At 39.1% G+C, this 22,436-nt stretch overlaps 1 protein-coding gene across 1 annotated transcript; it reads left to right on the top strand.

Annotated features, from left to right (window-relative positions):
• Window positions 1-1,336: 1,336 nt before the first annotated feature.
• On the top strand, window positions 1,337-20,903 carry MGEA5 (meningioma expressed antigen 5 (hyaluronidase); the record flags this gene model as incomplete). The annotated part of the gene is made up of 15 exons (XM_010296080.1): window positions 1,337-1,388; window positions 1,722-1,819; window positions 3,005-3,135; window positions 3,827-3,998; window positions 5,020-5,118; window positions 5,280-5,564; window positions 6,116-6,274; window positions 7,541-8,151; window positions 8,549-8,723; window positions 12,218-12,303; window positions 13,171-13,275; window positions 14,899-14,984; window positions 15,968-16,160; window positions 19,042-19,201; window positions 19,987-20,903. Coding segments are annotated over 15 exons (2,549 nt in total), but the record flags the coding sequence as incomplete, so codon positions are not given.
• Window positions 20,904-22,436: the final 1,533 nt, after the last annotated feature.

The following is a 22,436-nucleotide window of genomic DNA, read 5'->3' as shown; positions in this document are numbered from 1 at the left end:
CCTCCGTTTGTCACTTTGCAGTTTGTGAGGGCTAGTAGTTACTCAGCTTTGCCACTTCGTGGTGCCAGTTAGCCTAGGACCACTCTTTAAGACACTAATTCTTAAAACTCGAACCTGCTTTAAGGCTCTTAAAAGAGCATTGTTCACTTAACAGGTAACTGAAATACTTGTTAATATATAGAAAGTGCTTCAGATGCATCAGTTTTGAGTTTTGAAAGGTTGTAGGAGGCTGTTTTTGACCTCTGTGAGACCAAAAGTTTCCACATTTACACGGGAGAATAGCTCTGGAAATGAAGATACTGTCTACCTTTTGAACGGGTGTTCTGTGGGGACTTGTGAGCTTTGTGTATTAGGAGCATCTTTCATCACTGAGTGGCCGTGCTGTTTGAAAATAAAAGCTTATTAAATTTCAGTGTTATTTTAGTCTCTGATCTTTGCACAGACTGCCACGCTGAAGCTTTGTTTTCAAGTGCCCACTTGTGGTTGGTTGAACTGTTTGCGCATAGGTCTAAGTGAATTTACTTGACTAAGAGTGCATTGAGAGGGCTTTTTAAAGTATTAAGTTTCTAGAATGGAAGGATTAGATTTAAAACCAGAAGCAGTTACAATTTCCATGGAATTCCATGACTTTGAATGCACACTATTCTAAAATCACTTGTGTAGATGCTTTTATGTGATTATTCAAAGACATAGTCTTAGCTTGTAAAGATGTGGGAATTGTAAAGTAAGATAACAGCTTGCAAGTTAATTGTGACAAGGAACCTATTAAAATGAATAAAAGGAATGAAATCCTAAGCATTTAGTTGACTCGCGCATTTTTTTTAATTACACATCATCTACCTCAGTATGTATTTATATACTCTGTGTATTTAGCATTCTAATCTGTATCGCTGGTTAGGCATTTGAGATGGTAAATATTTTCAAGTGTTTTCAATGTTCACATTACAGTCAACTCTATTTTGTAGGTGTCTGGATTGATAGTTTAATTAGGTTATGACTGTTCAGTCTGCTCTTACAATAGTGCTGACTTGACTTGTCAAGGGCATATGCTCAGGAATACAGTTTGGATTCTGAAGATTAACTGTTTCAGTGGCCAAAATGATAAGACCTTAGATCATAAGAAATGAGATAATTTATAATTGCACTTTAAATTTACATCAGTTTAGGTTATTACACTTTCCTAATGCTAACTAGATTTTTATTTTCCTTTCTGGATTGAGAAGGTTTTTGATGAATGTAGCAGCAGAGGAAGAAAACGGTAGGTTGTAAAATAATGGTTCATGGAGCAGGCATAACCTCACATCTAACTGGATAATTTTAATCTTGTTTCCCATAGGGTTTTATGGAAGACCTTGGGTTATGGAGCAGAGGAAAGAACTTTTTAGAAGGCAAGTCATGCTTCCTCTTACTGCAGCACATTCCATCGCGATATGATCATAATCTTCCACTTAAGCCTGAAAAGGATTATTGTTCTAACCGAGAGCAGCTTTTTGCTTAATATTGATATTCTTGGGGGCTCATACTTACTTTTACATCTTGCCTAAACCGAATTTGTCCAATATCAGCTGTGTGTGAGGTTATTGTGACTTGATAGTATAATGCAGTGTTCAGTGAACAAAAAAATAAATTAGATCAAGTAAAAGAATTAGATCAAGTAAAACGTAGAATTCCTGAATTTGAGGACTATTCTCCCAATGACGGCTTTTTTCCTATGTTTATAGACTTCAGAAGTGGGGACTAAATACATACCTGTATGCTCCAAAGGATGACTACAAGCACAGGATGTTCTGGCGAGAAATGTACTCAGTGGAGGAAGCAGGTAATTGCCTTTATTTTTCCTCTGTGTTTTCTATAAATACACTTTTGAATGAATTGGTCATTACTACATATGCTTGAGTGTGTTTAATCACAGTAGCCACTTCCAAAGGTGAGTGGAGACCTGTTCTTAATACCCTGCAGATGTATTTAGTGGAGTTTTGATACAAGCATGGATTTACTTCTTTTAACTACAGATGATTTCTAAAACTGCTTTTAAGGCTTTCTTTTACAAGAATTGCTTTTTTCCAGGGGAAGGTTGCTCAGAATTGTTCCTCTGGCTCTTGAACATTTGGGCCATATTTTGAAGTGGGAATTATTTGCTTCAGAAGAGAAAAAAGATTGAGCGAATAGCATGCCCTTTTATGTGATTCATTAAGTGCCTGTCTCAATGAAAAGAGTATCAGTCAGACAAGCAGCTTCTGACTATTTTGTCAGGACATGAAAGACCTGTTTAAACTGGTGTGAGGTTTTTTTATCCACCTCTGACATTTATGGGATCTACAGTGTTTTATTAGCCTGTGGGGATTATAGTCTTCCTTGGGTGAGGGGAAAAATGATATTTGCTTGAAATTAAATACTCCTCCTTGGATGCCACTTTGAATCACTGCAGAAATACAGTCTAAAGGATACTGCCAGTAACAACAAAGATTATTAAATATTCTAAAAATAATTCTCTTTATACATTTTATGGAAGATTAAATTTGAAGTTTATTTCTTAAAGCAACTACTGCTGCACAGTAATGTTAAAAAAAGCCCTTTTCCGTGTCCTCTGAGCTTCAGTCATATGAATAGTGTGTGAATCAGTGTCATGCAGGTGTCTCTTAGTATGTGTGGAAAAAGTGAGTAATAATTCTAGAACTGTTGATGTGCAATCTGCAAAAACTGACTACATCCACATTTGTCTTGCAACATTGAGATAAAGAGAATTTTAAAATATTTTGAAAATTGTAACATGGAAAATAACAATACAAGGACAATTGTTACATTTCTTTTGGCATAATTCCTCAGAACTCTTACCAATAATTTGGTGCTCTTTGCGGTGTTAGTTTTAAGAAATTACAGCAAATTATTATTTTTTTTACCATAGCAGAGGCACCTGCGTTTTATAATTTACTTATAATGTTGTCTGAGAGATTTATTTTTTTAATTGTTGAATCCTTCTGAAATATTTTAATTTGATTTCCAGAGCAGCTAATGACTCTAATATCAGCTGCACGAGAACATGAAATAGAGTTCATCTATGCAATCTCGCCTGGACTTGACATCACTTTCTCCAATCCTAAAGAGGTATCCACATTGAAACGCAAGCTGGACCAGGTAAGCGTGACATAAACTTACCACAGTTGCAGTGCTACTTAATTTGAAAACTTCAATATCTTGCTCACTCTTGCATCTTTTCACTAGCTTCTTTAATGTTTTCAGCACTAGTGTTAGTTTGGATGCCTCTGAACACTTCCCATTGATGTCCACTTCTGCAATGCAACCTGAACACACTAGTCATCTAGATTTAAAAAAGAAGTCTCATCTTGTATTGCATTCTGAAAGCTGTTCTTGGGAGCTTGTCTTCAGATTATTTTAGAGCCTTGAAGCCAAGATGCATTTCTAAAGGGTGAACTCTTATCTACAATAACACCTTTGAAGGCAGACCTGACATACATGTTGTCTTTGTTCTCATAATTGACTTCTCTTTTTTTTGTCCAAAAGCTATTACAGAGTTAGCTTTTTTCCAGCTGTCTTTCCAGTGTGATCAGCTTTGGATTGTTAAAACTGGAAGAGATTGCAGATCTTTAGAGGTCTAATCTTTGAGAAAAGCAGAGCAGAGGGTCAGAGATAGGCATTTGTTGTGAATAGATACCAAAGTCTGTCTTTCCTCTCCTACCTTCTCTCCCCCATTCCTGTAGCTTTTCCTTTTAAAAATTCTTCAGTTTGATTTGTTTTTTAATTTCTTTTTAAGAAATAAAAATAATAATAAAAAAAATAAACATTTTGCTCTTGTCTCCTGTATTAGGTTTCCCAGTTTGGCTGCAGATCTTTTGCGCTGCTGTTTGATGATATTGATCACAACATGTGTGCAGCAGACAAAGAAGTTTTCAGTTCCTTTGCTCATGCTCAGGTCTCAATCACAAATGAAATTTATCAATATCTAGGAGAACCAGACACATTCCTTTTCTGTCCTACAGGTAAAATGAGATGAATCATTTAGTTCAGCCCTAAAGGAGGGGCCCTGTTATCTTACTGGTTGAAAAGCTGGTTTAATATTTAATAACTGCTTTAAGGAGTATTTTGGGGTTGTTTGAAGAAACTTACTTATAAAGAAAGGTTCAAGTAATTCAAATACATGCAGAGGTTTTCAGAGATGCAGAAATTTGGCAAAGGCTTAATGCCAAGCAAAGAAGGCAGCTTGATAGAAGGGTTCAAGAGGTTTGAACTGAAAGTTCAGTTAAAGGAAGACTTCTGTTTGACTTGCACCAAAATCTTCTTGCTTCTTGATCTGGCTAGCTGTTAGTTTCTTAGAACTTCCTTAAAGTAGAGGTATACCACAGTCTGTGCTCACTTCTGTCATTGGTACGTGTTTTTGACACTTTTACTAGTCACTGAGTTGCTTAATAAAAAATAAGATGACTTGCATTCTGGTCCAATCGTTGCTAATTTTGAATTGCAAGCTTCTTCTAATACCTCTAAGGATACTGTAAGGGAGAGAATCACTATATTCAGTAGTGTGGGTTGTTACAAGGAAAATTCAATTCAGTAGCAATGTTGTCATTGGTAAATTGTTTATCCCCTTACACTGTAGTAATTTGGTTCTGTTGCAGACCTCCTCTTTAGAGACACCTATGTTCTGGTGTTAGTTTTTTTTATGTATTTGCACTTCATAATCAGTCTTAGCGTTTCTAGTTCTTTTGCATATTATCTGCTGTACCCTGCCCTTCTATTTATGGACTTCAAAATTCGGAAAAAAAAAATTATATTTGAGCAATTTAAAAGAAATTCTGTACCTTTCCTTTCTGATCTTTATGCTAAGCATCATTCATAATGTTCTTTCTATTTAAACTTCAGACTTTTGTGTCTTTCTTGATTAATTTTATAGACGATTCTCTTCTCAGGTGGTAGTATGCTGTCAGTGTGTTCATGGGACAGTTGGGTATGTTGTCACATGTGTGTATCCTTATACTAACAATGACATTATCTTTTCCTGTACAGAGTACTGTGGAACTTTCTGTTATCCAAATGTTGCCCAGTCACCATATTTACGGACTGTAGGAGAAAAGCTGCTCCCTGGCATCGAGGTGTTATGGACAGGTAAAAATTGCTTGCCTTGTTTTTTGGCTTTGTGGTTTTTTTAATTTGCTGTTGGTGTTAAAAATTATTTGTCATAAGTATTTAGTAAAATAAACAGATTCCTTGGGGAGTGAATCTTCAAGTATACGCAAAGCCCTCTGATTGTCCTGTTTCCCTCTTAGGTCCAAAAGTTGTATCCAAAGACATTCCCGTAGAGTCCATCGAAGAAGTTTCTAAGATCATCAGGAGAGCACCAGTTATCTGGGATAACATTCATGCTAATGATTATGATCAAAAGAGGCTTTTTCTTGGGCCTTACAAAGGTCGGTCAACTGAGCTCATCCCTCGACTAAAGGGAGTTCTGACCAATCCAAACTGTGAATTTGAAGCCAATTACGTTGCTATTCACACACTTGCAACCTGGTACAAGTCTAACATGAATGGAGTGAGAAAAGACGTGGTAATGAGTAAGTATGCGTAACTGTTTGCTAGGATCTGTGCTTAACCACATAAGTCATACTTTTTTTAACGATTCTAGCCTTTCCGTACCAACTTTTTGTTTCTAAGATAGCCTAGCTTTTTCTATCCCCTAAGTAAATGGCAGTTGCTGTAATGATAATGAGCATCTAGATTGTTTTATTGACTTCCTGGAAAGTATCTGTTCATATGCCATCAGACAATTTCTTAAGTCTTGAGAAGTATCCGTGAGTTCTATAAAAAGCACTCTGAGCAAGCAGTTTGAATGCCCAAATGTGACATAAGTGTCCATGGATTTGATTTCATTGGAATAGAAGCAGTCCAGATCCAAAGGGAAACTCTGGATGCCAGAACGTCTAGTTTCTGTATACTGTTTCTGTGTTGACATTGACGGTGACTGTAGTTTTCCATTTTGTCTAATTAGGATGTAGCGCTTTGTCCTTCTTTGTGAAGTAAAGCTGTTGAATGCCTTGTCTAACATGACTCTTTCTTAATTTTAAATGAAACTTGCATGATAACTTTTTAAAACTTGTCTCCATAGCTGATACTGAAGACAGTACAGTTTCTATCCAGATTAAATTGGAAAATGAGGGGAGCGATGAAGATATTGAAACAGATGTTCTCTACAGCCCACAGATGGCCCTGAAGTTGGCCTTAACGGAATGGTTGCAGGAATTTGGGGTACCTCAGCAATACAGCAGTGAGTTTGATTTGGTGTGATTCTGGTAGAAAAATGGAGTTAAATGCTCAGTACTTGCATTTAGATTAAAATTATTTTGCAGATCCTGGCAATTTTGCATACTTTTCAGTTGGAAGTATTTTCTGCCTTACTAATTGGGGAAATCTTAATAAAGAAGGATGCTTGGCATTCTTCAGCGTGCCTGTAGTGCCCTGACTGATCAGCAGAAGCAACCTTGACGTACGATCCTTTGGCACTTCTGATACAAGACAAGAAAGAGGCTGGATCTTGCTGGTCCCAGTTGTTACTAGACTTCCATGGGACCTGAGAGAGTAGGAAAAATAGTCTTTTTAAGTGAGTGTTAGATTATTGTAAACATTATTTCTGCCCTGGAAGAGTCTGTGTTCTTCCAGTTGTTTTAAGATGGGTTTGGTTTTTTTTTGAGTTTCTATTTACAGAAACAATCTAGGTTCCTTTCAACATCACACACTTTTCTTGTAGCAATAGGAGCTTGGGGTAAAATCTGGTTTTCCAAAATGTGGGTTTGAGGTGGTCAAAGTGCTCTTCTCTGATAACTGGTGGTGGAATGGAAGAACCTCTTCTCCTCCCAACTCTGCTCTGGTGCAGTAATCCTTCTGAACTGCTGTAGGGCTTCAGAGCTTTCTAAAACTCAGCTGCAGCAAAAACACTGGGTGAGGAGTAGTAATTAAGGTGTCATCTTCCTCCATTTTCACAGAATAGTTTATGTTGGAAGGGACCTCTTGAGATCTCCTAGTCTAACCACATTGCTCAAGCAGGGTGAGTTTAGAGCAGGTTGCCCAAGACTCTGTCCAGTCAGGTTTTTAATATCTCCATTTTCCCTAGGTTAAAGACATTTTTACAGTTGAAATATTGCTGCATCAGTCCTTTTATTTTGAAGTGTGCTCTATATCCAAGTAAAACTTTAATAAGTCAGTTGAAGCAGAAGAAAAAAAAGTTAATTTTGGGAGCTTTTTGTTCTGATGGCATAGTCAGAAATGCTGCTGGCAGTACATAAATATGAACTAATTTTACTAACTTTTTCCCCATCCTATCTTTGCTTATCAGTTGTCTGGAGGGGAAATTCACCAAAAGACAAAGTCTATAATTAGAATTACAATGACAAAAGCGAGCAGGCAAAGTACCAAAAGGAAGCTGCACTGATCAGATGCCATGGCAGCAGAATCATCCATGATTTTCAAATTTGCTGATTTGAATATTGGTTTGGCAGACATTGAAAACTCTAAATGTGTTTCTTCTTGTTCTCAGGTAGGCAAGTGGCCCACAGTGGTGCTAAAACTACTGTAGGGGATGTAGGGCCTCTGGTGGCACCATCCTCTTTAAATGCAGCAACTGTGGTTACCACAGTTTACCAAGAACCCATCATGAGTCAGGGGGCAGCACTGAGCACTGAGTCACCAGCCTTGGTAAAGGAGGAAGAGAAGAAGCAATCTGATGAGGAACCAATGGACATGGTGGTGGAAAAACAAGATGACGCGGACAAGAATGCTAATCAGATACTGACGGATATTGCCGAAGTCAAAATGGCAGAGGAGTTGAAGCCGATGGATACTGATAAGGAGAGCATAGCTGAATCAAAGTCCCCAGAGATGTCTATGCAGGAAGACTCCGGTAGTGACATTGCCCCTATGCAGACTGATGAGCAAATTAACAAAGAACAGTTTGTCCCCGGGCCGAATGAAAAGCCTCTCTACACAGTAGAACCAGTGACTTTAGAGGACTTGCAGCTTCTTGCTGACTTGTTTTACCTTCCTTATGAACATGGGCCCAAAGGTGCACAGATGCTGAGAGAATTCCAGTGGCTCAGAGCAAATAGCAGTGTTGTCAGTGTTAATTGCAAAGGAAAGGATGCTGAAAAAGTGAGTGTGAATTTTGTTTCTGTCCTTTTAAATCAAAATCCTGAGCAGTGTTGTCTGTCTGCAATAGAGATTGGTTGTTCCACTTCCTAAAAGCTGAAGGGTAGCGTATAACTAACTGCAGGTCATGGTAACGTTCATTCTACCAGTAGAATCTACTATTTTAAGCCCTGTAGTGCCATGTAGCTGTGAAGGCAGTCTGGTGTCATATTTGACCGCTGGTGTCTGTACTGGCCTCAATTCTAACAGCCATAGAGAATACCCATGAGTCATGTGTGGTGCGGTAGTCCATGCTGGTAAAATGAAGTAATGAATTGTATAGTCTTCCTTCATATTTAGGGTACCTCCCTTCCCTAGAAGGCTGTTTTTGATCTTGTGAATCTTTTGCCTCCGTTCATAGATAGAAGAATGGCGTAACCGAGCAGGCAAGTTTGAAGAGATGTGCAGCTTGGTGATGGGGATGTTCACTCGCCTCTCCAATTGTGCCAACAGGACAATCCTTTATGACATGTACTCCTACGTCTGGGATATCAAGAGTATTATGTCAATGGTGAAATCTTTTGTGCAGTGGTTAGGTAGGTGCATTGGGAGCCACTATAATCCCAGATAGTGTATTTTTTTTTGTTTTTAATTAGCCCACGGGGAAAACAAAGTATTTGGCAAATGTGTTTTCTTGGACATGGGTCTGGTTTGACCCTGTTTTAGAGGTTTTCCTGTCTCACTACTTGAAGCAATGCTTGCTTTGAATTTGCTTTGGTATTATAAGTGAAGTCTGCTGGATGCTTAAGGTTGGAGACCTTGATTTTCTTCTTGGGCTAATGAAACTTGAATCTCAGCTGACACGTAAGTGTTGACTTTAACTTACTCTTGACTGAATGCACACTGGACTATTGTGATGTAACTCCTTGGGTACCCTGGTGTATGATTGGAAATGACACTACGAAGTGTGACCACATCAGCCATCTGCTGCTTGCTCTGTCTTAATAACATTATGCTGTCTTCAACAGAACAATTGCAGAAGTCACCTTTCAATGGGCCTGGCCAAGAGGAAGCCAATCCTCCCAGCCCTGTGCGCATGCGAGCTTTAGTGTAAGGCTATTCTGGTGCAAAATAATTTCCTTTAAGCTTTCCAAATTGTTGATTTTTTTTTTTTAATTTTATTTTATTTTTTGGTCATGAGTGGAAATTTGTGGAGTTCTCTAGACAGATTTAGTCTGAGACTTAAACTGATCTTGAAACAGGTTTTTTCTTTTTTTTAATGTGTGACTTTTTTCTTTTTCCTGAAAGATTTTTGGGGGATCCTAAGTTGTCAGCACCAGCATGGCCTGGGTGATTCTAGTGACCTCATTTCACTTTCAGGTTTCAATGCAACTGTAAGGAATATGCTGTGGACTTGCTTGACATACACAGCAGACAGCAAAGCTGATGGTCTCACGTCACACTTTTTGTAGCTGTCACAAACCTCACAGTGGTTAACCATTACACAACCTTGATCTAGTCCTAGTGTTTGGATTGTCTTTAAATGATACTCTTAAATACTGGCAGGTTTAAGCAGGGACAGAGAAGACCTGTTAAGTCATCAAGTCAGTCCGTGCTCAAGAACTTCCTGTTTTTTGTGCTTATTAAATATCTGATCCCTATACGTATGGCTGATAAAGAAGAGCTTTTAAGACTGTCTTCTGCAAAGTACAGAGAAGAAAACTAGCTTGGGAAGAAAACTTGGCAGCATTGTAGTATGTTAACATCTCTGTCTAATGCTGTTTAAAAGCTTTAGTTTGTGCATTTTTAAGACCAGTGTGACCCAACTTCCCCCAGCTTTACTATTCTTGGTGTGTGTTGACCTTTAGCTAGAAAGAATGCTCTCTTTTTGATAATCTGTTTAAAACTCCAGGCCAAACCTCTATAAAGAGAACAGTGATTCTTGCAATCTCTAAACGTTGAGGGCTCAAGTTAAGACTGCATTTTGGAGTTATCAAACTACCTACGGATTTCAGCTGAAATTGTCTTCAGTTTTCAATGTCCCTGTAAAGCTGGGTTCAAGTCTTTAAATGCATTAGATATTTGGAAAAGGTCACATTAGAAGCCAACTCTGTAAATACCAGCTCTGTTAACTTTGGCACTGTTCTGTTCCAGTACTCAAACTGGTATTAGATAGTTGAAAAATTAAAGAGTTTTTGACAGCTTAAGAGTATTAAACTAACAGTGCTTCTGTGAGAGGGGATGCTTTTGTATTCAGCTTGTGTTTTATCACTAGTGTAAACACATACAGAGCAAAGGTCTTTGAAATACGTCATTATATAAAGCTAAGTACATTACAAATCCAAACAACTTAGTTTTCACAACGGTGTGCTCAATGGTCCACTGAATGTTCTCTTTTTTTTCACATCTCCTCCCAAGTCCAGCTAGCATTCAGTCCCTTAAATTAGTGTGGCTGTACAGTACTATGGATTACTAATGACTTCTATTGTCTTCTTCCCCATTGTGTACAGATGGGAGAATCCTCAGCACAAGTTTCTACTGCTATTGGATGGACAGCGCCAGATGTTCACAGCGCGTCGTCATTAATTAATTAAAATGGAAAGGTTTTGTCTGTGAGGAAGCTCAGATAGATTAGATGTGCAATAGGCATGAACTGAAGTCACATTTGCGCAGCGACTAAGACATTAACTATGTTTTTCATTTATACAGCTCTTCATTCACGCAGCTCTTTACTGTAATAATTGGAAGTGCTAGTTAAGTTGTAGTCTCAAAGGACAGACAGATACTGTCTCCCAAGTCCTTGACTAAACCTCCTCTTGAAGGTGTCTTTTTATGTGAGAATTCTAAAATGTGGGAGTAAACCAAATTCAAATTCTGATGCTTGGATTGTTTCTGAAATTTACCATACTTAGGGTAGTTTGTATTTAACATATATTCCTAAGCTCTTGTAAATGTCAAACTTGGCACACTTTGGGACTCTCTGACTAGCACAACATACTTCTCTGTACTGATCTGAGACTGTTACTTGAACAGGAGGTAGATTGCTGTCCACAAAAGGAAAAGAGTATTTGCGCTGCTCATCTTGTCAGAAAACGAGGCGGGTAATGGAAATCTCCACTTCAGATACAATGCTTTTTTATTTTTTTTTTTTGACTCTCCAGAGTTGTCATTTATGTTAGTTGTTGAAGGCTGTGGTGCTTTGCTGGCAGAACAGTATTAAAAGTCAAACAGCCAATGGAATTTTCTTTTCTAAAGCAGGTGTAAATTAAAGGTGAGCACTTCAGTGGGCCTGCTGTGGCTAGTTGATCAGCAGGGACCCTCGTGCATCTGGTGTGCTTGAGGAGGAAAAAAATAAAGATGCTAAAAAACAAAGCTAGTAGTGTCTGTGGCACACAGGATGTACTAGTTAAATTGTGTTAAGTGGAATTAACTCACTACTTAGCTTTTTAATGTGCCAGCAGTGTTGTGAAGGTATGGCCTGGATTATGTAAATCGGCATAGTCTCTTGCAAGAATACTGTTTCATACAACTGTCCTGGCTGCCTAGACTGTTTTTATATATTGCCAGTCCTAGTTTTCTGACAAGATTAGAAACAATCATTACTAAAATGTGACTTCAGAAAGGTCCATTTTTTTTCAAGGGGCTGTGATAATTACATTTGTTTGATTTAAAATTTACAATAGTAGCTATTGAGCCACATAGCTTCCAAGATGTCATCTTTTCATAGATGAAATGGATGTTTCTGCCATGAATATTAAAAAAAAAAAAAAAAAAAAGACTGGGAAGCTTACATAATTGTGCATGGCAGCATTCTTGTGCCTTCTGGTCTGGAATGAGGTGTGTTAGCTGAATCACCTCACCTATTTTTAGACTAGCCTGTTACAGGTAATCAAAAATTTGGAGTACTGCAATTAGTGCACAAGCACAAAATCTTTATAAATCATACATTATTACAGCCTCCCCCCAAGCCCTGGATTCTAGCTCAGTTAGAGAGCTTTTTCCACAAGTGTGTGTTAGCTTTTTGGACATGTTAGACACCCAGGAAATCCCCCTTCTCGTAACATTCTCCGCTTGGATCTGATCTCAACAGGGTGTCGTAGTCAATCTTCAGCACAGTTCTTAAGTGGAGACCAAGAACCCTGGGCCTTTAGAGGTGGTCTAGCAGGAGAGTTCCAGGTATCAATATGACTTCACAACTGAATGACATTTTCTTTGTTTTATGAGAAACCTTTTGTTGCACATCAGAGGTCTGGAAGGATTGGTCTGCCGAAGGCTTTCTGGTCCAAAGCCCATTAGCCTTACAGCTTGGTTTAAAATAATTTTCCTCCCCTTTCTACAGTAATTTCTCAAGGAGATGCTGCCTGTCCCACGCGCATGCGAAGCGCAGCGGCTTTAGTTGTACATTTCACATTGTTTCTTTGCAGGTCGCACAGCATTTTTATCTGCGCCCGCAATTGCACAATGCGCGCATGCTTGTCTGCCGATGGGAATTCCATGAGCAAAAGGCATAGTCATCCAAATTTTGGTTCCTCTCTAAATAAGGCTGTAATGTGCTTTGTTGCAAAAATTTCAATTGGCAAATATTCTTAAATCGCTCTTTATACCATGTTCAAATTTGTTCATGGATTTTTCAGGCGCTATACTTTTCCCCCCTCACAGGTGCTCTGCGCGCAGCAAATTGAATCAGCGCATTGCTTTTGGGATAAAGTGTCTCCTCTGGCCAGTTAACCCTCTTCAGACCAAACCTTTCCTCCTGACATTCTATGTTCTTATACAGAGACAGTGTAGATATGATTGGTAAAAAGTATTTTAAAGCAGATAAGATTAACAGACTCTTAATGTGCTGTTTCAATTGCATATTTTAAAACACCAATTGGATATTTTCCATTCAAATAAGGTCTTTGCATTTGTAAAGCATACCAACCCCACCTTCTTCTGGGGTGCCTGCAAGTAGCAAATGTTAATTTGGGAGTCTGCAGTGCACACCCAAGAGCAATGGGTTTTGTTGTTCATAGAGTCATATTAAGTATTTTGTTTTCACAGCGTTTGCTGCCTATTGATGGAGCAAATGACCTCTTTTTTCAACCACCTCCATTAACACCCACTTCCAAAGTGTACACCATACGACCCTACTTTCCTAAAGACGAGGTAACTGGTTTTGACACTTGTCACCATTGTTGTTAGTAATGCGTTTCCTTTTGTGGCAACACTGGTTACTGCCGAGTCCCTTCATCCCCAAATGAAACAGATGGCCCAGTATCTTGCACAAGGCACAAATGCAAGCTTACGGGAAAACTGTTAAGTGACTTGCCAGTGGTTCACCAACATGCTGTGCAACAGGACGTGTACACCCACATCTTGATTCCCAGTCTCCCACCCCACCACCTTTTTAAATCGATGAGGACCTTCCCCGTTTCTGAAGGGCAAGTTAAAGCTGTTTGTGGGTGGTAGAGGAATTATTGCAGTGGGGACACATGCAATTGGATAACTTTAGGGGTGGGTGTGTATACCTGTTCACTCAGTAATTATTGTGGTAATTGCTGGTATTCTCAGAGCTATATAGGCAGAAAGTTGATTTTTGCGTCTCAAAATGCAGCTGCAAAATGTGGTGGTACTTGAGCCATTCTTAGCATTTCAGGTACAGCTGTACACACTTGGTCTGATTGTGAAAGAACTGTTGTGAAATTTGCTTTAGAGTGTTTGATACTTTGAAACCAGGAATTTTGTATTGTTACTGATTAGAGTTTTTTTCCCCATTTTTTTCTGCTGAACAGATATGTAGTGTGGTTTCATTCCTGTTAGCTTAGCAAGAAGAATACTTGAAACTGATGTATCAACCAACAGTTAGTTAACGCTTGTTATGCATGCAGTTTAAACAATGCAAGGATTAATGTAGCTTGAGCTTTTGTATTTGTAGCTACTGTTTCCTTTGAAACATAAGTATCTAGGTTGAGTTTGCAGCAGCTCAAATGAATCCTGACTTTGAAGCCAATCAGACAGAGCTAGCACATGAAGAAATGTCCTTTACTGGCTACTTTTAGGCTAGCTCTGTCCAGTGCTGTTTTCATGAGCAGTAAATCAGCCTTTTACATACCTTAGTGCAGGATTGTACCTAAGCTGTTTTTTTTTCTTTGTAGGCAATGGAATTGGTATTTCTAAGCCACCTAAGCAATTAGTGATGCAGCTAAACATGCAGTCATAAAGAATGTTTTTTGTGAGAAGTTCGCTCTTTATGGAAGGAGGCCAGAGGCATGTCAAATGGAAAGCCTTGTTGTTGAAAACTCTAAAGGTTCTTATTTAAAGTCTGACTGATAGAAGTTTACTCTTTTTTTAAAGAGAGTCAGCTGAAAGCATTTTAACATGTGGAAAGTCAGGGTGTGTCTGTCCTTCATAGTGGTTAAATTGTTGCTTTTGAACATTGGCAGTTTCGAAAAAGGAATTGTAGCAAGGGTAGTGATCTTCACTGAGAGCTTGGTGGCTGAATCTCAGGATTAACCTTGTTCTGTTTCAATGTGCAGGAGGTTGATCTCCAGCCTTTCCATCCCAGCCTTTCAACTTCACAATGTTTTTTATGGGCAACTTTAAGAGTTGCTTTTGGAGAGGCAGGGGGAGGATAGATCCGTTCTCGTAAATGGGTGCTCTTCCTCTGTGTAACTTAAATGCCTGTCAGTACTAGTATACAGTGGGGCTGTTAATGAAATCTCTCTAAAACAAAGTAGTTAGCTTTTGAAAGTGACTGATGACTTGAAATCATCTCTTCTCTCCTCTTAGGCATCTGTATATAAGATCTGCAGAGAAATGTATGCTGATGGAGCTGATCAACCCTTCCATAGCTTACCAGATTTAATTGGAGACAAGTATGTATTGGGAATGAATGGCCTACAGAGGTGGTTCTGAAGGGTTAAGTCCTGACGCTGTATTTAATTTGAATTTTTAAAAGTGTATGTGGGAAGAATGCAAAGAGTGTTTGATTTAAAACAAAATTTTAAAAAATCTGCCCTCTGCAGGCCTCAGGAAATTGGGGTTTTCTTTTTTTTAAAGATACCATTGACAGTTATGTCTCAGTTTATGCGCTGATCACCTGTTGTGAGTTGTTAGAAAAAAGACTTAGCTGAAACCTCTGTATTATGAAACCGGTGCAACATACTATCCTATTATTTCAGATTCTGTGAAAGTATATCATGACAGTGTCCATAGTCTGTACCCACTTTCCAACTCTTTTTCCAACCTAGTGTAGTTCTTCAGATAACTAAAATTTTTTTGAGGACCAATCTCCCAGCCAACTGCCTTGAGTTTTTTGTGAAATACATGTTATAGATTACCTGTACCAGCTTCAAAAAAGAATAAGCAATGGCAATTGAGATGAAATTTTAAAAAGGCGTTAAATATGAGCTGTAAAATGAGCTACTTCGAGTATTTTTTTGTCTCAATTATTTAACTGAGATAGAACTTTGTAAAGAGGCTGCTCTGTGAGTGACAGGAAGGAAGTTAAGAAAGGATGTGTAACTGGTATCAAAAAGTACCCAAAAGAAAAGATGGAAGAACAAGGAGGTAATGGCAGCAGAGAAACTGAGGGCAAAAGGTGAAGGAAGTTTGTGTCTCTGAGTCAGAAGAGCAGTGTGTATGGAATTAAATTGTGGGATCCTGAGGTGCAGATGTTGCTCAAAGCTGAGTTTTGACAGCTGATCAGTCTGTTAATTAATGCTTTGTAGGAACTAATTCCATGACTGGAAGACTGTCGCTTCGTTGGTTGTCCCTAGAGTCTCCTCCAGAGTATGTGAAGAGCATGCTTGTTCAAAGTGACTTTCTTTTGACTGAATTTGGACACTTCTTTCTGCAGGTTAGTAGGAGGTCTGCTCACCCTCAGCCTGGATTACTGCTTCGTCTTAGAAGATGAGGATGGTATATGTGGCTATGCTTTGGGAACGGTTGATGTGACTCCTTTCATTAAAAAATGTAAAATGTCTTGGATCCCTTTCATGCAAGAAAAATACACTAAACCAAATAGTGACAAGGAACTGTCTGAGGCAGAGGTTGGTATAACCCATGAGATCAGAACTGTATGCCTAACTCTTTTCTTTCCAAAGCAGTCTTTGTTTTCCTTTTGCATTTTGAGCTTCCATGTAATTAAATTTTTGTACTTTTCTGAAGTCTTTGAGCACAATATCTGACATCTTAGAAGGTGACAGTAGAATTATTCACTGACAGTCAGATACAGCTGTGTGTTCTAACATACCCATGAGGTGTGCTTTAGTAGTAATCAATGCAGTAAACGTAAGCCACCTTGATCTAAAGAAAATGACATTTTGAAAATAAAGGATTGCTTCTGCTCTGTTCTGCAAAATGACATATTAGTTTCCCCATGCTGATAGTAATGTCAGTTTAAGTATGGAAAACAAATTAAAGAGCACTTGGTTTTGATGTTAAAATCTATGAGCTATTTGTGGAGTTTGACAGCTGTAAATGGTGTAAACCAACATCTCACCTTTAGCAAGTGCTAAAAATCAACATCTTGAATTGGTTTTGGAAGAAACTAGAAAAACAATGTCACTGAACTGTCAGAAATAGTGAAAAGTTCTAGCTGATTCTTGTCAAGGAAAGAAATGTGTTTAATACTAAGAGGTGCCAGTCCCCACCTGGTAAGGGCAGGGCAAAAATGGTGTATATGGCAGTGTGCCCTTGCTTTATTTGACTAGGACTTTGACAAATCTTAAAAGAGGTCATGGCTCTGAGAGCACAGGCTTTCCCACAAGCAAAGCAAAGCTTCCTGGAAATGGAATTAAATGCTTGTCACCCTGCTGGGAAGATGGCCACTACTTATAGGCATGTTTGGGGGAAAAGTGAAATACTTTAAAAAAAAAAAAAAAAAAAAAGCCTTGCAGCAAATAGAATACCTGGGTTCTAGGGTAAGCATGACTAGAAGGTATCTTAATAGCTCCACTACCACTATTGAAGTGGAGCTAATTCTGCAGTCTAAGTTTTATGACTTGATTCTTGTACATTTGCACAGTCCTGTGCTTTCAACTGTGTATGTAAATTCAGATTTTGAAGCAAAGCCGGTGCATATAAGGATATCGGAAATTAAACATGGCAAAGCTGTAGTAAGTACAGTAAGGGAGAAGGGGCCTTGATTTCCAGAAGTTTAAAGCCGAATTTCAGAGAGAAAGCAGGAGGTATTTTGTGCTGATAAACTAGCTTTTCCATTGAGATGTTTAAGAACATTTTTTGCTATTGGTACATTGCCCCAGGATTTCTGCTGCTTGTACAATATCTCAGAAAAAGTCTGTTTCTTGAGCCTATGGGCTTGAGGGATGTTTCTGGGAGTACAGCAGAGCTCTTTGCTCTTGAGATACATGCTGTGGGTTTTAATCCATTTAGCCTTTTGACACTATAACAGAGAATATTCAGTAGTTGCTTAGAAGCTATTGTCACTGAAGATCATGTAGCAAAAAGTTTTCTCACAGAATAGGATTGATTTGGTTTCCTTTACAGAATTCTTACCTCTTGATAATCTCAGTCTCCATTTTGGTTTGAAGAGCTTCCTTTCTGTACTATTTAGGTCATTTGATTCAAATTGCTGACTTCTAGCACAGTTCAGTTATTCTGTAGTTAAAAATACATCTTGAGCCCCAGACTTTATGGGATAAACAAAATGTGTTGTTTCACAAAAGAAAAATCCAATCCTCTGACTTGTGACATTGTCTTGCAGTTTTGGCTAGGTTCCTCTCAGGGAAGTTTATCTGGTATCTGCTTTTCCTGAGGTTAGTTATTATTGATCGCAAGAGGTGAATGCATCATCTGTCCAACTGCTTCTTAGCCCCACCTGTACCCTACTCCTTGTAGCACTTCTATGGTTGGAAGAAACAGGTATCACCTTTGCCTTGATGCTTGAAGCCAGCACGGCTAGCTTTGAATGCTTTCTATGGGATTGTACCTGTTGCAGCTGTGATAAAGGAAAGACCAGAGGAGCAGGCATGGTTCTGAACCTGAAGTAGCTCAACAAATTTGAAGTAGTAACTTTGAACAGAGACTCTCCCTGCAAGAGTTTGAGAGATGGCAGTTTGTAGGTTTGAGGAGATTGCATTTAAACTTGACCTGAAAAAAAGGTGGGGCTTGCTAATGTTACGGTTCCTTGTGTGATGAAGTCCTAGTTTGGGTTGTTATGATAGTGGCTTTCAATTATACAAGAAATGAAGCTAGGTGGCTTGTTTACTTGAGCCAGTGCTCCCTAAAGGTTTTAAAACTCAGTAACCAGCAGGGCAAATGACTTGAGTGTGTTTCAGATTTGGCTTTGTCTACTGCTGTATTACCTCACGTGATTGTTCCATCCCCATGAGTTGCATGAAGTTAATGTCTGATGTCATGTTCCTGAAGACCTTCCTGGGTGATTGCAATAGTCTTTAGTGATCAACAACATCCTTTAGTCATCAACAAGTATTATTTCAAGCTAGAGACAAATTTGCCTGTGTTGGGGCAAGTAGTCCTAGATAATTGCGTAAACATGAGAGATGTTTCCAGGCTGCTGTGAACCAAAGAATACATGTGGAAGGTTGGGACACTTTGAGCTAAAACTGCCCATGTAAAATGCAAAGAAAAGGAATACCCATGCCCAAACTGTTAGTTATGGGTTGGCTTATGTTTTTTTCTCACTTAAACTCTGGGTCACTGAGAAGCCATGCAAGGAGTCTTGCACTCCTCCTTTGACAAACTGAGAAGCTTCAGTAGGCTGCCTTTTTGTCTGGAGTACAGAGAGCAATTCAGCAGGTAAGGAATGAAGTGACCATCAGAGGTGTGGCTGAAAAGCGTGCTGATTTGTAGGTATATTCCACGAGCAAAGCAGCCTCCCTTAATAAATATGAATGAAAATGAAAAGCTGGATAGCGATTAAATGTCTGCTTCCCATATTCTTTTCAGAAAATAATGCTAAGCTTCCATGAAGAGCAAGAAGTATTGCCAGAATCATTTCTTGCCAACTTCCCATCGTTGATAAAGATTGATATCCACAAAAAAGTTACAGATCCAAGCGTGGCCAAAAGTATGATGGCCTGCCTGCTCTCTTCTCTAAAGGCTAATGGTAAGCTTCTTGCACTCAGAATTCCTTGTTTCCTAATTATGTGTTGGTTCTAGGATGCAAAGAGAGCTTGGGATGGTTATAGTAGCATTGCTGTATTTGCACATCATCCTGAGATACTCGATTCCTGCCATAGTTGGCACTCTAGATTTAAGTAAATAATTACAAAAGCTTTCAGATAGCTAACTTCTGCTGCTGTCTTCAGTAAAACATAGCATTTCACTTTAGCTATTATCCTGCAAATTAGAAAATAGGAAGAACTGAGGGAGTGATTTGGCCATGAGAGCACACATTTTTACATCTTGAACGGTGCACAAATGTTTATATTTCCCCTGCTGGCATTGGTAATGTTGCTTTTTCTTACATGTCGCAGTGTGCACTGGTGGATAATTACCAAAACCTTCAATATGGGGAAGTACTTGGCTGTCTGCCTTACTGCGCACCTGAGGTTCACAGTTCCTTTGTGTGATTTGGTGCCTGCTTCTAGTTCTATTTTCTGAGCCAACATCAGAGTTTCAGGATGCTTTTATGTGAAATAAAAGGTGTGCAGAGGGGAGGTCGTTTGCTCAGGCTGACAAGACATCTGCACTGTGCAGCCCTTTTAGGGGATGGTCAGCTATGTTGCTATAAATCTGCTCTCTTTTGGGCACTATGCTCCATGTGGACTTGGATCGGTGGTTTCATTGGGTTTAAACGTTAAAGTAGGTGGGAACTCTAGTAATATTTGATGTCTGTGCTTTTTACAATAACTTTTCCTACAGCGTTTTGTTTCTCTTTTCCCTTCTCAGGCTCCCGTGGGGCTTTTTGTGAAGTGAGACCAGATGATAAAAGAATCCTGGAATTTTACAGCAAGCTGGGTTGTTTTGAAATTGCCAAAATGGAAGGATTTCCAAAGGATGTTGTTATCCTTGGAAGAAGCCTGTGAAGTGCTTGACAGCGAACTGTTCCAGTACTGTAGTCCCTTAACAGCTGGGCAGGTAGTGGTGGGGATCTTCATATGGTCTAGCTGCACAAAGCCAGCAATAAGCCAGCTTGGTAGAAGGGGCTATGCGAAAATCACCCATCACATGTTCAGACTGTAATTTGTTGGAAGAGGTTAATGCTGCTGAAAACACTGTTTTAACAAAGAGAAACCTTGTCCTCTCCTGGTCCTGTGTGAAGTGCCAAGGAATATTGCATGGGCTATAGCTTCTCGGAGGAATCCCTCTCAGTCGGTGCTGTGGTTGACAGCAGTTCTCTGCATGCACATGTCAACAGCAAAGCAGTCTCTGTCAGAAGTACCTGTAAAGATGCAGAGGTTTTCCTCTGTCATAGAGCAGGATGTGCAACTGCAGGTTGCAGAAATGGGAGGGATTGCTTGTGTCAATCAGCAAATTTAAAGATAAGTAGCTACAGTTCTATTTTTGACTATCTTTATGCTTGTTGATAAAGCAATGACCTGTTGTCACTTCTGATGACCATTGGTTCAAGCTTCGTGCTTTGTTAGGGACAAATGTGCAGTGGTCTGTGGCAGAAGTCACTTGATGACAAACTTGTAAATTTCAGTGTATATAAACGTAGCGGTATGCTGACTAACTTTTTGTTTACCAGTTTTTGTAACTTTTTCTTTTGAAAAGTGAAATGGTATAGGTCCAAGATGGCACTTTTGAATAACCTGAAACCACAATGGAGAACAAATCTGCGCTGACCTTTCTTATTGTGCCTCATATCCAGGGCTAGAAACTGACCATCTTGGGTAAGGGGTGCGGATCCCAAACCATCCTTCAGACGGCAGTTTGTCACTGCTTGAGGTTGTCATCATTCTCCTGGGACTGAAACAGCAATTCACAGGGTGGTCTGCCGAACCCGTTAATTTTGGTAGCGTTTGCACAGGATTGTGGATGAAAGATGGTGAGAGGGAGAGAGCTGGCCCACAGCTGGGATTTGTCCTTGGAACAGTGACCATGTTTCAAAGCCTGTTCGTACTAGTTTGATTAAATCAGGGTCTTCAAGTCCTGCACATTTGTATCAAATAACTTTTCTATGAGAAATGCCACAATAAGCACATTTTTACACATTATTTAAATGGTTACCTACTTTTAAATGTTCCAAGAGTTTAATGTTTTTACCCAGGTCTGATATGTTTGGTTATGGGATGGAATCAGCATGGTGTGGGATCTGGTAGTGAGGTATTTTGCATCATTTATGAAATTGGTATTTCACAGAAGTCCCAGGTACCTAATCGGCCAATGGTATACACCTTGCAGTACCTTGCTTCTTTCACCTGCTGCCATCAGCTGTCTTTATCTTCCTTTTTAATTTTCCTGGGTTTTTTTCAGTGGTGTGCAAAGGAAGTTTGGTTCCTTTTACAAGCCTCCGGCTACATAGAAGAAGTTAGGCAACCTGTGACGAGCGGCATTAAGACTGCAGTAATGTTGTCTGCCACCTGTAAGGAGATGCTGTGCTTGGCCTTCTGGTTCAGTCACATGCAGGATGGGTTTTGTTTTTGTGTTTTGTTTTGTTTTTTTTCCTTTGCAGAATGTGAACAATTTTTTTAATGTGGTAGCAAAGTATTTAAGTTGAAACAAGTTCATTTCATTTTTAGGGAGAGGTACGGGGTTGTGCTATGGGATTTCATGTAAGTCAGAGCTGAATGCCACTAATTTTTATACAGCTTTGAGTGCATGTTGAGTAGCTGATACCTTGGTTTATCAGGTGGGAAAGTTTTGTTTCTTCACAGATACCAGAGTCAACTTATTTTATCGGGATGCATAACATACAGCATAGGATGCTTGTGGCCTTATTTCTTGGCTTTTAAGGAGTTGCCACATTTTCTCTTCCTATGACTTTGTTACTATTATAAAAATTAATTGTATAAGCCTATGGAATGTCAGGCCAATACCATCATTCTAGGATTGTAAAGTGATATGTTGACATATCTTTCATGGCTATGAATTTTCATTAAGGTTGGAATGCCACTTTCATTAATCTGTTTTTAGATCAACAGTATCTGTAGCAGAAAAAAAGACCTGTAAAACTGTATTTGAAGACCATGCGAGAAATAGAATAAAAATTGAGAAGTGAATATAAACTAGAAATGTGTATTTTCTGTATGAGGTTCCAGAGCTGTAAGTGGTTCAGCACAGTATGTTACATCACGCTGTAGATGTTGGATGCTCTCAGGATTGATGAGCTGGCAGAGGAACTTGTCTCTGGTTTTGGTGGTGGCAGTGTGTTGCGTGATAGACGCTTATCTACA

This window comes from Phaethon lepturus, unplaced genomic scaffold, assembly GCF_000687285.1.
Source record: "Phaethon lepturus isolate BGI_N335 unplaced genomic scaffold, ASM68728v1 scaffold52101, whole genome shotgun sequence".
Taxonomy (NCBI): Eukaryota; Metazoa; Chordata; class Aves; order Phaethontiformes; family Phaethontidae; genus Phaethon; species Phaethon lepturus.
Note: the sequence above shows the minus strand (reverse complement) of the source record. Positions and strands in the feature narration are given on the sequence as shown.